Source organism: Quercus robur, chromosome 6, assembly GCF_932294415.1.
Source record: "Quercus robur chromosome 6, dhQueRobu3.1, whole genome shotgun sequence".
Lineage (NCBI taxonomy): Eukaryota > Viridiplantae > Streptophyta > Magnoliopsida > Fagales > Fagaceae > Quercus > Quercus robur.
In genome coordinates this window covers 13,097,177-13,111,289 of record NC_065539.1, presented here as the reverse complement: position 1 = coordinate 13,111,289, position 14,113 = coordinate 13,097,177, and the positions used below count along the sequence as shown (strand labels likewise).

Here is a 14,113-nt window from a genome sequence, read left to right as displayed (position 1 = left end):
TTCCTTCTTTTTTTTTTTTTCTCCCCAGCCGCAACTGTTGACCCAGTCAGCTATAAACAGTGCACTTGTACACTGTTCATGGGTCCCACAAACTCCACTTTTTATCAACTTTTTCATTAAAAATGGGTCCCACAGTACTATTCACACATTTAAAAATTATTTTATTACAGTGTTTTCAGTTTCAGTTTTCAGTTTCAGCAAAAATAAACTCAATCCAAACGGACCCATTATTTCTCCAACTTAAATTTTGACTAACCACAAGTGCGCACGTTATAATTTGCCAAAAAAAAAGAAAGTGCCATTAAATAATACTAAAATATTGGGCCTTATCGCAATTTGCAAATCTACTTATTACGGATTTTGAAACGACACCCAGATTTTGAAACGTTCTGCGACTGCTCTGTAGCTCTCAGATCGGTGACTTGAGTGAGAAAATGGGGAACTCTTCGAAGGACGACTCGGCCAGCGACGGCGACACCTCGAGCGGCGACACTCCTCCGTCCAAATCGAGCCTCTACTCCGAGGGCGAGAAGGTCCTCGCTTACCACGGCCCTCGTCTCTACGAAGCCAAGGCACTCCCTTTTCCTTTTCTCTTTGCCCTAGTTTTTTCGAATTAGAAAAACAAAAAGATAATTTTGAGTTTACTTTGCTTAATTATGTGTATTTCTTTGCCCTAGGTTTATATTATTAGTTATACTTCTGCTTTTATTTTTGCTAAAGAATGAGATGAGAGTGTTAATTGCTTTGAGCTTAACCAGTTAGGGTATTTGAACCGCAATCCTGGACTGGGTGTGGTTTTCTGAGAAAATTTAGGGAAATAGTCCATTTGTAGCTGAATGATTAACAATTTAAGGTTGTGGCTACTGGTTGATGAGAAAATTAGGGACTCATAAAAAAATAAAAGGGTTTATTGAGTTTCAAATTGTTTTTTCAAATGTGGGTTTTGCGACTCTAATTTGAATCTGCTTCTTTACTGGCTGTATTGGTCTCTGTGGTCTCAAATTTGCACAGAAACGAAGATGTGGCTCGGTTAGCATGAGTATTAATGTTTGGTATATTAATTAGGAAAAGAAAAAGGTTTGGTTCCTGTATAATTGGTACTATGTAATTTAAATTTATTGTCATGTTAGAATTATTACTCTCTCTCCCTCTCTTTTTACTTTTAAAAAAAAAAAAAAAATTGTGTGTTAATAGTCTAATGAACTGTATTTTTCGATGTTATAGGTCCAAAAGGCTGAGCTTAGGAAGAAGGAATGGAGATACTTTGTTCACTACCTTGTAAGTTTGGCCTTTTTCTTCTCTTTTGATCTTTCCTGATTTCTTTGTGGTTGCCTAGGGCATATAATGGCTTGAGATAGAATTAAATTTTAATTCAGGCAAATATGACTGCTTGGTTTAGCTGAATATGTAGGGTGAATAAAGAATCATGTGATTATGGTAGTAAGTGACATAACTCTTGCTATTTTGCAGGGTTGGAACAAAAAGTGAGTATGTCTTCTGTTCTGCCTACTTTATTACATTGTTTGATTTCAGATTTCAAAAGTAATGAGGTACATAAATTAGAATTTAGAGCAACGCTAATATTTTGGAAACTCAACTATTTTGATCAACAAAAAGGCCCTGTGTTATTTTCTGGTACCAGGTAATCTGCAATTTGGATATTGCTATTTGAAATGTGGTATATGAATTTCAAAGCTTGTTATTTATAATTATGTCACCTAATACACAATTATCAGAGTGGAAAGGTCATACCATTTGAAAATAAATTTAATGAGAAATAGATAAAAGGTTTGGTTTCTTAAAAGTTTCACAATGCTGACATTGGAACTATTGAAGTTCAAACTGCTACTTAATCATTTAATTTACACTTAAGGATTAAAATTGAATATATACATTTTCAGTTGCAATACATGAATGCTGCAAAAAGGATATTATATATCATTTTTCTTATTTTACTTTCTTATTTTCATTGCCTTTTTGTTTTTGAAGACACATAGAAATGTGGTTTATGGTTTACTAGAATACTGCTCGTATGATTTTAGTGGCTACCTACATAGATCATGAGCATATTTTATATACAATGGCCTGCAATTCTTCTTATTATTTTTACTGAATAACCTCTTGATAATTTATCATATTTCTGTGAAAGGAACTTGGTCACTTTTATTATGTTAGCTGGAAATGTCTGCTTCCATTAATAATTATGCCCCTTTTCAAAAAGGGAAACAGAAATCATTACAATGGCTTCGACATCTTTCCAACAGTTGGGACGAATGGGTAGGTGTGGACCGTCTGATGAAACATACTGAAGAGAATGTCGTGAAACAGCAGGCTCTTGACAAAAAACAGGGTGTAGACAAAAATGTAAAGTCAGGACGTTCAGCTCAGACAAAACCAAAAAGCTCTACAGGTTAGCTTGATTCTTTTTTAGATATGCATTAGTGTGTTAAAAGCTCAAGTAGCAGTTTCACAGAGCCTTCACTCCCTCTGGACATTCATTTGTGTTTGTGTTTGTGTATATGCATTAGGCCCTTTAATTACCATATCTAATAATCACTTAATTGACCAGTAAAGATTCCTTTTTTCCGCCTCAATCTTTTGGGGGGAGGGAAGTGGGTAACACTCTTGTAATCATGTTAAGGATAGTACACATAAAGGCTCTACCTGGTGATGCTTCTTTCCCTTTTAAAACAATTAGCCTGGACAAAGTGCATATAACACCTCCCCCCCCAACATCAACAACAAAAGCACGCATACGCACCTCTCATCATATTCACTAGAAACTTACTGTACAAGCTCATTCTGTCTAGTCTTACCTTCCTATTATGGTAATTCCTTATTTTATTACTCATATGGCTATTAATATAACTTATTATGCTTTTGAAATTGTAGATGCGAAAGTCGAGAAAGAAGACCTCAAGAATAATGGTATCCATTATTTCCACATCTCACTTCCTTTTCTCTTCTTAAAATTGGTTGTTTTCCATTATTTAATTGACTAACTATTCTTTATCATCAATATCATACGTATTGTTGCTACTGCTGTTGTTGTTGTTGTTTTCTGTTATATGTTGGTTTTATACTTACTTTGTTTGGAGGTCCTATCAAACTGCTGTGAAATTAGGGCGGTTGTACTCGAAAAGTGGAATAAAATTTGTTTCTATTTTCTCTCTCTTTTAAGGTTGTAAAACTAAAAGTTCATGTGTTTGTGTAACATTTTTCTGCAACGGGAGGGATATTGAAAACTAGGCTTTCTGACCAGTTTAGTTTAGTCCCCTTTTACTTCTTACTTAAAATAGTAACAGATGATATCACTTGTACTCTATGTGATACTTTTTAACTAATCCCCTTCAAGATGGAGCATGGATATAATATTACGTTCACCAAGCCTTCTCAAGTTTCTTGGACTTAAGAAATTATGAGAATATGGTTTTTTCTCTCCTGGAACACTAAAGAACTAGAAATTAATTGCTAATTGTTTATTAGTATTGGAAGTCTATACAAAAAAAAGAAGTCCATGGGGGACTTCATCCATGATGTCCACAAGGCGTTGAAAATTGGAAATAGCATTAGGAAACCTGTACTCCATATTGTCACCTTTATTTATTTAGTGATAAATATATGTTGGCCCCAAGGGAAGGAGAAAGTGGAGATTCAAACTAGCGACCTCCACTTCGTGAGACGTGGTCTCTAGTCGTTTTGGACCCCTTCCATTCCATCAACTTTAATTTTTTCCTTTTTCTTTAATGCCCTTAACCCCTCATTCATAGTAAAATAATAATAAATGCAATGTAAACCAAATTAGATTTCTCAACTTTTCATGGCTTCTCAAACTTGCCAATGAGCTATAGTTTTTATTTTTATTTTTTTAATATATACAATAGTATTTGATCCTAGGGCATCATCTCTATAATGATTGTTCTTTATCTTCAGGTTAAGATATCAATTGGTTTTTGGTGTAGACATAATTTGAACCCATGTCCCTTATTCAATAACAAGAGACTTTACATGTTGTGCTAGCTGGAACCCACTTCCTTATCTCTTAATAATGGGATGGCGGGTGAGGTCATGGGTTTAAAACCCACTAAGTGCGTGTGAAACTTATAAATAAATAAAAAAACCGCAAACACATCCCATTGCCATGTTTATTTGGGGAATTGGTGGAAGGATGAAAGTGGGGAGGAGGGAGAGGGAAGAGATTGATGAAATCCCCTTGTTTGGTAGGGGGCAAAAGGGGAGGGCGGGGGAGGCCAAACCCTCCAGGCCTACCAAAATCAATCCACCAAAAATTGGGCTGATTTGAGAAGCTGTTAATGGGCTCTTAAGACAAATGTGTGAAATGTCAAGTTTATTCTCACTTTAAACCATTTTAATCAGGGCATGCTGGTAAAAATACATCTCCATATTCTCTCTCTCTCTGTTCCCCCATCCCCCTTCTAGCAGACAGCATGATGAGAGGTGGGCTTCCCCCTCACTTTCCCTTCTCTGTTGCTCACTCCATCTCACTCAAACATAATTTTATTTTTATTTTTTTAATTCTCAAGTGATTTATTTTGAGTCATTGCAAAAAATATATGCTTGTAATCATTGAAAACTTGGTTTTCTTAATGATTTAACATGTTGAAATTTTTTTGCAGTGTCAAAAGGGAAGAAGCGAAAGAGTGAATCAGGCGTTGAGGTTTGGTTTGTATTATGGTCAAATATATTTCTTAAAGATTCTTGTTTTTCATATTCTGGATATTTTCAGATGCATTGGTTCTCACATGCTCTATATCTCTGGGTTGCTCTGCTATTTCTAGTTTTCCTCCCTTCTGGTAGACTTACAGCCAATAATTGTAATTTTTAGGGCTGTAATGATTATGTAAATTGTTCAATAAGCTTTACTGGCACAGATTTCAAGCAAAAAATGAATAAGAAGAAATATAGAGATATGATTTCACTATTTGGAGATTGATTGTTCTTTTTGTAATTTTTTTTTTTTTTTTTTGCTTGAGGTATATGTATTTAATCTTTGAGTTGAGTGGACTTTGCTTGAGGTGAAACTGCCCATAAGATTATACATACACAAAGATGTTTCATAGTGATGTCGTTAAATTCAGCTGCTCTTTTTGTTTTTGATGAAACTATCATTAATGCTAGACTAAATGTGCTTTCATGATTTAAGAAGGACAATGTATCTCTGGAAAAGCTTGTCAAGATTCAAATTCCATCTACTCTAAGGAAGCAACTGGTTGATGATTGGGAGTTTGTTACCCAGCAGGACAAGGTAAGCTTGAAATGTTATTCAACACAATAAAAAAAAGGTACCTACAAAGTGTTGGAACACTTTTCTCCTATTATTACTGTAAGGATGCTTGAAAAATAATCACATTTTTTTTTCAGCTGATACATTTTCCGACTAAATCCTAATTTAGTAATATACTTGTATAGGGGGAAAAGCATGTAATTCAGTAATATATTGAAGGAAAATCCTTTTTTCTGCAGCTTGTTAAACTTCCTCGTTCACCAACTGTTGATGACATTTTGACGAAGTACCTTGAGTACAGGGCAAAGAAGGATGGCATGTAAGATTTACTTAATTCCTGTTGGAATTGCTTGGTGTCTATCATAATTAAATCTATATTCTAGATTCTTCTCCTTTTGTGTCTGTGGTTGTGATTTGAATTGTTGTTGCTTCTATAATTTGTTTTGCAAAGATAAATTAAGATGTTACTTTTTTTCTTGCAATGTTGTTATTGGGGGGGGGGGGGGGGGGGTGGGGAATTATTTGGTTGCTTGCTAGGATATCATTTTCTGGATTAACCCTGAGGGGTAGCACAATCAGTTAAGTACTATGCCTCATGAAGCAAAAGTCACTAGTTCAGATTTCACCTTCCCCTCTACTTTAAAAAAAATGGAAAAAAGATTTCAATATAAGATTTGAACATCAAAATTTTTAATTTTCTCAGTTTTTTGAAACCCTTGCCTTTGTAATAGGTCAATATTCTCTTTAACAATCTTCCTGCAGATTGTGATAATTTTCAAAGACGATGGAGCACTTGGAAGCACGAACATGGCAAAATGCCCAAAGTGCCTGTGTTGGTCACAGACACTCCTGGGACACAGTTGCCCACAAGTTCGTGTAGTGTCTGGCGATTTTTTTTTTATAAATATTTTAGACATGACTGGGACACAGTCCCAACACAGTCTCAACCTGGAGGTGATTTTCCAAGAAAATTTTCTTTTTCATTTATTTGATCAATGCAGCTCTAGGAAGCATGAACATGGCAAAATGCCTAGAGAGTCCATATTGGTCACTGACATGCCTGGGACATGGTTGCTTACAAGTTTTTGTAGTGTATTTACTTATTTATTTTAGACATGGCTGGGACATGGTCCCCAACACAGAGGAGAAAAAATTAATTAAAAAAAGTAGAAAAAGAGATTTTTACAACCTAGCTCAATCTGAAACCTCAATTAGGCTTTAAGGCTGTAAATTTTCTATCGACCTCTCACTTTCTTGCTATGGAACACTGGAGTTTGTTATCTCTCTATCTCTCTCTCTCTCTGAGCAGCACCTAGAGACTTTGGACTTGGCTCCTCAGTGCTCATCTTTGCTCACCGGTGCTACTCTGTCTGGTGTGATGCTGCTCTTCATCTGCTTTTAGAAGTATCGCTGACCCCTACACTGTCTCAACTTCAAGTTCATTTTTTTCTCCCAAAAAAGTTTACCTTCAAACTGTTCCAACTCATAAAACCCTCCCTGTGTATTATTTAAACAAGTCTCATGATTAATTAAATAAGTCATGTGACTAATAGTGCATGTGGATGGTTTTACCAATTGCCACATAGCGGGTTGAAGGAGACTCCTCTAAATTGGTTTGGGGGAAAACTTTGTCCCCATCTTTTTTTCTTCTTTTTGTTTTAAACCTTTATTTCTATACTAGTCAAACACTCTCATGTCTCCCGTTAGTGGCTGGCCAGTACCCAACTGCACTATTAAGTCAATAAACGCTGTTATTCTTCTTCTTTTCTTTTTTTCTCAAGTTGTCTTTCTTTTTTTCCTCTCACGAATAGATATTACAATTTATTGATGTTTTAAATTAATTTTAGATATGTTTTCAAAGATTTTGATGGGTGTTATTTATTTTCAAAAACTAAAATAAACATAAGATATGCTTCAAAATATATATATAATTTAATTGCCATGTACACTGCCGTATATTGTCTAAATTTTTTAAGAATTGCCATGTCGACATGTCCCGTATAGTGTCATGTCCATGTCCGTGCTTAGATGGAGCTAAATGTGAAATATTCTCAAATAAAAATGGGTGCTGTGTCCTACTCCTTACGTATATCATACATACATACATTCATGTTATGACATGCATCCAGGTTTGTCCATAAGTTTCCACAACACTTGGAAGTTATGATGGTGCTCTAGTTAATTTTGTACAAGTAGGCTCTATTAAATTCATTTTAGAATCAAATCCCTTTCTGTTTGTATTACTTTAAGATGTAGGATGGAACCTCCAGCAATACTGATAATGGTGGCATGGTCAATTTCTCTTAAATACAGGATGACTGATTCAATAGGAGAGATCTTGAAAGGAATCAGGTGTTATTTCGACAAAGCACTTCCAGTGATGCTCTTATACAAGAAGGAGCGCAAACAATATCATGAAGCAGTCGTGGATAATGTCTCTCCATCAACTGTTTATGGTGCTGAACATCTACTGCGCCTCTTTGGTATGTTTGTTAGAAAGGCTTTATATTTCTGTCTGATGAGAACTGACGCAGCCTGCTTGGATTATGATGTTCTCTTGAGCATCTATGCCTTCATTCTTAATAAGCAATGGTATTTTATTATTAGAATAGATTACTGCATGCTCACAATGATGAACATACTATAACGTAAAAGAATTTAAATTTAAAAATAAAAAATAAAAAATCTTGCACAAAAGTTAAGTGATTCTGTGAAATCTAGAAGGGAGTTACAAATCGTAAGGCCCCACGCACGGGACCAATCATACATAGTGCAAATCAGCAATGATTCCAACTGAGCCTTTGATCTTTCTATATCTTCAAAAATACAACTATTTTGCTCCAAAACAAATAGCCTCATCAAACATAATGGGAAAAGGTTTCAAATATCCAAGGAGTGCTTCCTGTCCAAATTAAAGACTGGCCACCCTCCTTAGTAACACGCAATGAATCCCAAAGGCTCTAATTACTGGAGTCCATAAAACATATGCTACATCACAATGGATCAACAAATGATATATCATCCCTCCACTACACAGGCACATGCAACACCATCATACTAAAGAAAAACCTCACTTGATTATCACAAGTAATAATCGTCCCCCAAGTTGCTGTTTAAACAAAGAATGAGACCCTCGTAGGCCTTAATACACCAAATACTCTTCCAGGGGATAGAGTTAGTTTAGTCAGTGTACCTTCGATACTCTCATAATAGGAGCTAAAAATAAAGCCACCACTCCTTTTCAATCTCCATTTCATCTAGGAAAGAAATTACAGACCCCAATTCCCAACCACGAAAACCCTTTGTGAAATCTAACGTTCCAGGTCTGCCCTTTCCCACCTAACTGGCTATCCATTACTGAATGGACTGAGGCATTTTGGTTAACTGAGCAAGCATACAGGTTAGGATACAACTCTTTTAAGAGATTGATTTCCACGTCATACATCATGCTAAAACCATTCTTTTGTGATGTCCTCCACCTTGATAGACACACATGGATGGAACCTATCCCATCCTGCCCCAATACTCCACCAAAGGCTACAAGCAACAGTACCTCTAACTGGGTTCGAAGTCCAACCACGCCATTCCTATGCATACTTCATAGCTATGTGTCTTCATCAATGGATGACCTCAAATTTTATGCTTTCGATATCTTTTGAATCAAATTCTGTCAATTCTGCTACAAATGGTTCTTGGACCAAATGGATGTCCTCCATGTAATGAGGGATGGGTGAGGTCATGGATTAAATCCTTGTGTCTTTTTGGGACAACAGAATTTTTTTCTCATTTTCCACCTTAAAACAAGCATTTGTATCCAATTTTTGAATTGCCCATTTTACATCAATCAGTTTCATATAAATTAAACAAATAACCCTTCAAAGATGACACCTATCCCATTGAAACTAGATGTTCCAATGCTTCTTTTTCATATCTTTCCATCTCTCTCATCCTAAGACCCCTCCCACCCCACCATATATCACTTGAGTCATAACCAAGGGTAATTGTGATGCTGTATATCTGATTTGGATATTGTCTAAGTGTGTGTTGTGTGGGTGTGATGAGTCCCGCATAGGGCATTTATTGGGTGATCTGGGCTTTATTAATAACTACAAGGAGCTTTAATTATAACTAGTCATTTTGAGGTATGATGCAGATATGGCAAGCGTTTTTCCTTAAGTTGTTACAACAATACTTCTTTTTCAGGGACTACCTTATTCTTTTCATCTAGGGAGCATTTTCCCTAGATTCTTAATCACATTCTTGGTTGAATGACCAAATGTTCTCTTCTTTTTAATCCATTGATTTTCACACTCATAATTGAGTTAGAATTTCTTTTTGACCACGGGTAGTGACAACACCTTATTGAAATTCCTGCATATAGTCCATGTGAAAGGTTTCCTATTAAGGCCGTAAGCAAGTTGTTCATGTTCGGACTCTTAATGGTTTAATCCTTGCATTGATAACTCAAAAGGCTTTCAAAATCTCTATAAAAAAGTTTGTGGTTAAAACTTAGGTATAGTTTCTTAAGTGTGGAACTTAGGTTCCCCAATTAAATTTAACCATGGGTTGCATTGGCCAATGAACTACATGGTTGAATTTAATTGTTCTTGAAAAAGACAACTTTATTTTTGTTGTCAATACAACTATGTGGCTGCGTTCAATTGGGGGAGCAGGAACCCAAGGTATGACACTTAAGAAACTGTACCTAAGTTTTGCCCAAAGTACTCTGCCCATCTCATGATTATATGCCTGTGTGGACTTGCCTCAGTTTTGTTTGAAAGGAAACTTTCTTTTTAATTTTGCTCTTGTTTTCCTGTGTTCCTTTTGTATACAGCTAGTAGTAGTGACTCATTTTCTTTGGTTAAAAGAAAATCTTTTTAATTGATGTTTGCGCATTTCAGGCTTGTTCTAACTCCAATAAATTTTCTTGTGTTTGCAGTTAAGCTGCCTGAGCTTTTGGCATTTGTAAATATTGAAGAGGAAACGCTGACCCGCTTGCAACAGAAAGTGCTTGATTTTCTCAAGTACCAACTCAACCCTTCTATATTATGTGCAATATTTGGAGGGGTTTTATTGTTTTATCTGCCATTAATTCAATACGTGAAAATAAGACAAGTGCATCTTCCTCTACTCAATTACTTTATCAAGTTCTAGCTCACAATTGCATTTTTCTGAAGTGATCTTTCTGTTAAGAAACCAAATAAATCCAACAAAAAATTGATATCAGATGCTTTAGGGGAGAACTTAAGGTGAGGCAATTTAGCTATATAGAAAATGTGCAAATGGCATTGCATTTCTAGATATATATGCTTTCAGTTTCTATATTTTAAGTATCATGAAAACTCAGAAGACATTCTCCCATGAAGCTCCTACAAACATGCCAAAATCATTTCAATCACAGTTCATGAGTATGCTCATGTTTGAGGTCCAGAAATACATGATATTCACATTTATAAGTTCCGAAAAACTGCTCCAGGTCTTTATTTGGGGGCAGGCAGTTGTGTTTTCCATGCCAAATGGGCAAGGATAATTAATTTACTTGTAGCAATCATATGTGGAATAGTGAGATTCAATCATTAATGAATTGCATGTCAGATTTGCTTTCAACAAATGAAATATAATATTGAAGGGTACATTTACAAATTGAAAAATAAAACAGGATCATTGTAGTTGTCAACAAATGTTTGTTTTGGGTTAGTCTAGAATTTCAGTGCATCCATTTGTCTAAGTGATTTGCTACAAGTTATAACATGGGTTGTGAATTTCGAATATTTCAATTCCTTACGTGCTGCAATGCTAACTACTGCGTATACGGTAAACCATTTCACAGGTTTTTGCAGAAAAATCAAAGTACTTTCTTCCTTTCTGCTTATGATGGCTCCAAAGTTTCCGAAGGAAAAGGCAAGGGAAAAGATGACTGAGCATCTGCAGAAAATTCACCTTTGCTCTGCTGCCACAATCCGATGGAGAATGGAACGGCAGAGATTCTTACCCTGTTGGCGTGTTGACTTCTGGCTTAACAATCCAGGAAAATGGAACATCCAATTGTTGTTGTAACAGTAGTACTTGTAGCTCATTCTTTATCTGAAGTGACATTCTTGGGGGACTTTGTAGCACCCTGAAGAGTGCTACCTATTGTAAGTTCTGATAATTTATTGTTATGGTGTGATTAGCATTTGTAGAAACTAGAAACCAAAAACTTTTGTGGTATTAGTTGAGTTTTAATGGTTGTATTTTATTGGATTGCAAAATGTCATGATGCAATTGATCTCTGGGCATGTGGGCGGGTTGCTTGACATGACACAACTCACCAGTCACATTGCACACATGAACATGTATGCATCACTTCAAATGTTTACAACTTTTAGGGTCTGTTTGGATATTGCTTATTACTAAAAACTGAAAATATTGTAGCAAAATAATTTTTAAATCTGTGAATAGTCCCGTGGGACGTATTTTTAATGAAAATTTTGCTGAAAGAAAGAGGTTTGTGGGTTTCATGAACAGTGCATTGGATCCACTGATAAATGCAAACAAGCAACGCAAGCGTTGAAAACGCTATCCAAACTCCACCTTACTTGTAAATTGCCTGATGATCAAGATTGCACTTACAAATAAAAAAGAATGAAATCTTTCTGGTTGGAAGCTTTCTGTTTAGAGGTTAGTTGAAGCTTAATGTTCACGGTTGTTTTAGCGGGGAACAAGGTTTGCGGGGATGGGTTAATAAAGGGAGATTGAGTGGAGTTTTCTGAACCAGTAGGGCAATTTCTTCAAGTGTTAGAGACGAATTGTATGGCATTTACCTTTTACCACCAGGGAATTATAAATTGAAACTGAATTTTAGGATAATTTTTTGATTGAATGGACCAAAGTGAATTGAAATAGACCAAATGGGCCTAAGTGGAGTGAGGTGGGTGAAATGTTTCGTTGCTATGGCTCAAAAATAGCATAGCAATAATAAATGCTACGCTTTAACTTTTAGATATTATATAGATTTGTAGGGCTTGTATGTAGCAAAATTTGTATTAACAATAGTATCACTTACAAATATTTTGAAAATTTTTTATTATGTTGTTGATGTGAAACTAACCAATCATGTCATTTTATAAAATTTTTAGTTAAAAAACGATATAGTTTAAATGTTCCTTTTACCATTAAAAATTTAAATGAAAACATTCATAAGATGCATAAGATCTTTTTGTTTGATTAATATTAATTAAAAAAAAAGATGTTTAAATGAATCCATGTACTATTATATTTGGAAAAAATAATTAGATTAACTCATTTAGTTATTTATTAATAGATCTTATAATTGAAATGGACCGTATGGACCAAACTAGACCAAATTAGATTGAAATGAACTGAATAGACCAAAATGAACCAAAATACTACGCTTATATGGCTCAAAAAGAGCGTATTAATAATAAATGATATGCTTCAACATTTAGATATTATATAAAATATGTATTTATATGTAGTAAAATCTGTACTAACTACAGTATTACCAAAAATAATTAGGAATTTGTTTATTATATTGTTCATGTGAAACTAACCAATTATGGCACTTTGTAAATTTTTTAGTTAGTAAACGATATTTTTTAAATGTACTTTTTATATGACAAATTTAAATAAAAACATTCATAAGATGCATTACTTAAGAGATCTTATTGTTTGATTAATATTAATTTAAAATAAAATGCTTAAATGACTTCATGTACTAATAGATTTGGACAAAATAATTAAGTTAACTCATTTACTAATAGGTCTTACAATTGAAATGGACCAAAATGGATTGAAATGCTGTATTGATGTTGCTCAACACAAGTGTACATTTGGGATTTTCCCTTTCTGTTGTTGATGCTTTTACAGAAACCAAATGAACCAAAACATCATTTTACCTCTGTTGCCTTTGTGAGAATTGGCTACAATGTTTTGGTGATTGCCTTTGTACATGTTATTCTTTTCTACCGAGAGCCATGTAAGTTCTAACTCAAATGATTCCTATTGTTTTCCAATGGGAATGGATTGATTATTCAAATATTTTATGAGAAATGATATGTCCACAACATTTTCACAATTTTTTACAACAAATCATAAGTGGTAGGTTGTCACTAGTTGTTATTGTTGGGATAAAAAAGTAATCTTAGTATTAGGTTTAAATTTGAACTAATAACAACTAACCACTTATAATTTGTTGTAAAAATATTGTGTACATAGCGCCTCTCATATTTTATTTGCTTCTTTTATGCTTGTTTGGTGATAGAGAAATAAAGTTCAAAGTAACAATCAACGGCAAATTTTTTTTTTGACACAAACTAAAAGTATAAGAACTAAAGTCTTCTAGACCCTTTGCGGGCATAGAAGTGGATTTGAAGTTTCAAACCAATTTCTAGGGTGTCTTTAGAATTGAGAGTCAAGCTATGAACAAAAAAGAATGCAAGTACTTGAAAAAGTAGTTCTAGCATTCTAGGACCACATATTTATAAACTATTTTACAATTTTTTCTTTACAACTTTTAGGGGGCAAATTATAAATGATTGCCTATCAATGGCCCATAATCTTACATTCACGCCAGTAGTTTTTTTTTTGCGCTAAAAATAGGGGTGATTTTAAACAATGTGGACCATCTCGAAGAGTAATGCTATAAGTACAAACTATTTTACAATATTTTTACAAAATATTGACGTGGTTAACTTTTTATTGGTTTTCATCTAATCCCACTATTAATATCATTTTTTTATTTACCAATAATCACTCACCACATCAACTATTTGTAAAATAATTTGTATCTCTAGCATTATTTTCGAAATGATAGTATAAAGTTCAACAAACCATTTAACGACACTTTCCTCGGTGAAGCAAACATTT

At 34.5% G+C, this 14,113-nt stretch overlaps 1 protein-coding gene across 6 annotated transcripts; it reads left to right on the top strand.

Moving 5' to 3' along the window:
• The first annotated feature begins 346 nt into the window (after positions 1–346).
• On the top strand, positions 347–11,483 carry LOC126732834 (protein MRG1). 6 transcript variants are annotated; one of them, XM_050435871.1, is made up of 11 exons: positions 347–572; positions 1,225–1,278; positions 1,471–1,484; positions 2,265–2,410; positions 2,893–2,928; positions 4,638–4,678; positions 5,168–5,266; positions 5,485–5,564; positions 7,559–7,728; positions 10,185–10,269; positions 11,076–11,483. In XM_050435871.1, the coding sequence occupies exons 1-11, from the start codon at positions 435–437 to the stop codon at positions 11,164–11,166; spliced, it is 954 nt and encodes a 317-aa protein (XP_050291828.1). In that variant the 5' UTR covers positions 347–434; the 3' UTR covers positions 11,167–11,483. The 6 variants fall into 6 exon arrangements, with proteins under 6 accessions (XP_050291828.1, XP_050291826.1, XP_050291827.1 ...); XM_050435870.1 differs by having other exon boundaries at positions 349–572; positions 5,165–5,266; XM_050435872.1 differs by having other exon boundaries at positions 366–572; positions 1,471–1,488; positions 2,222–2,410; positions 5,165–5,266.
• The last annotated feature ends 2,630 nt before the right edge of the window (positions 11,484–14,113 follow it).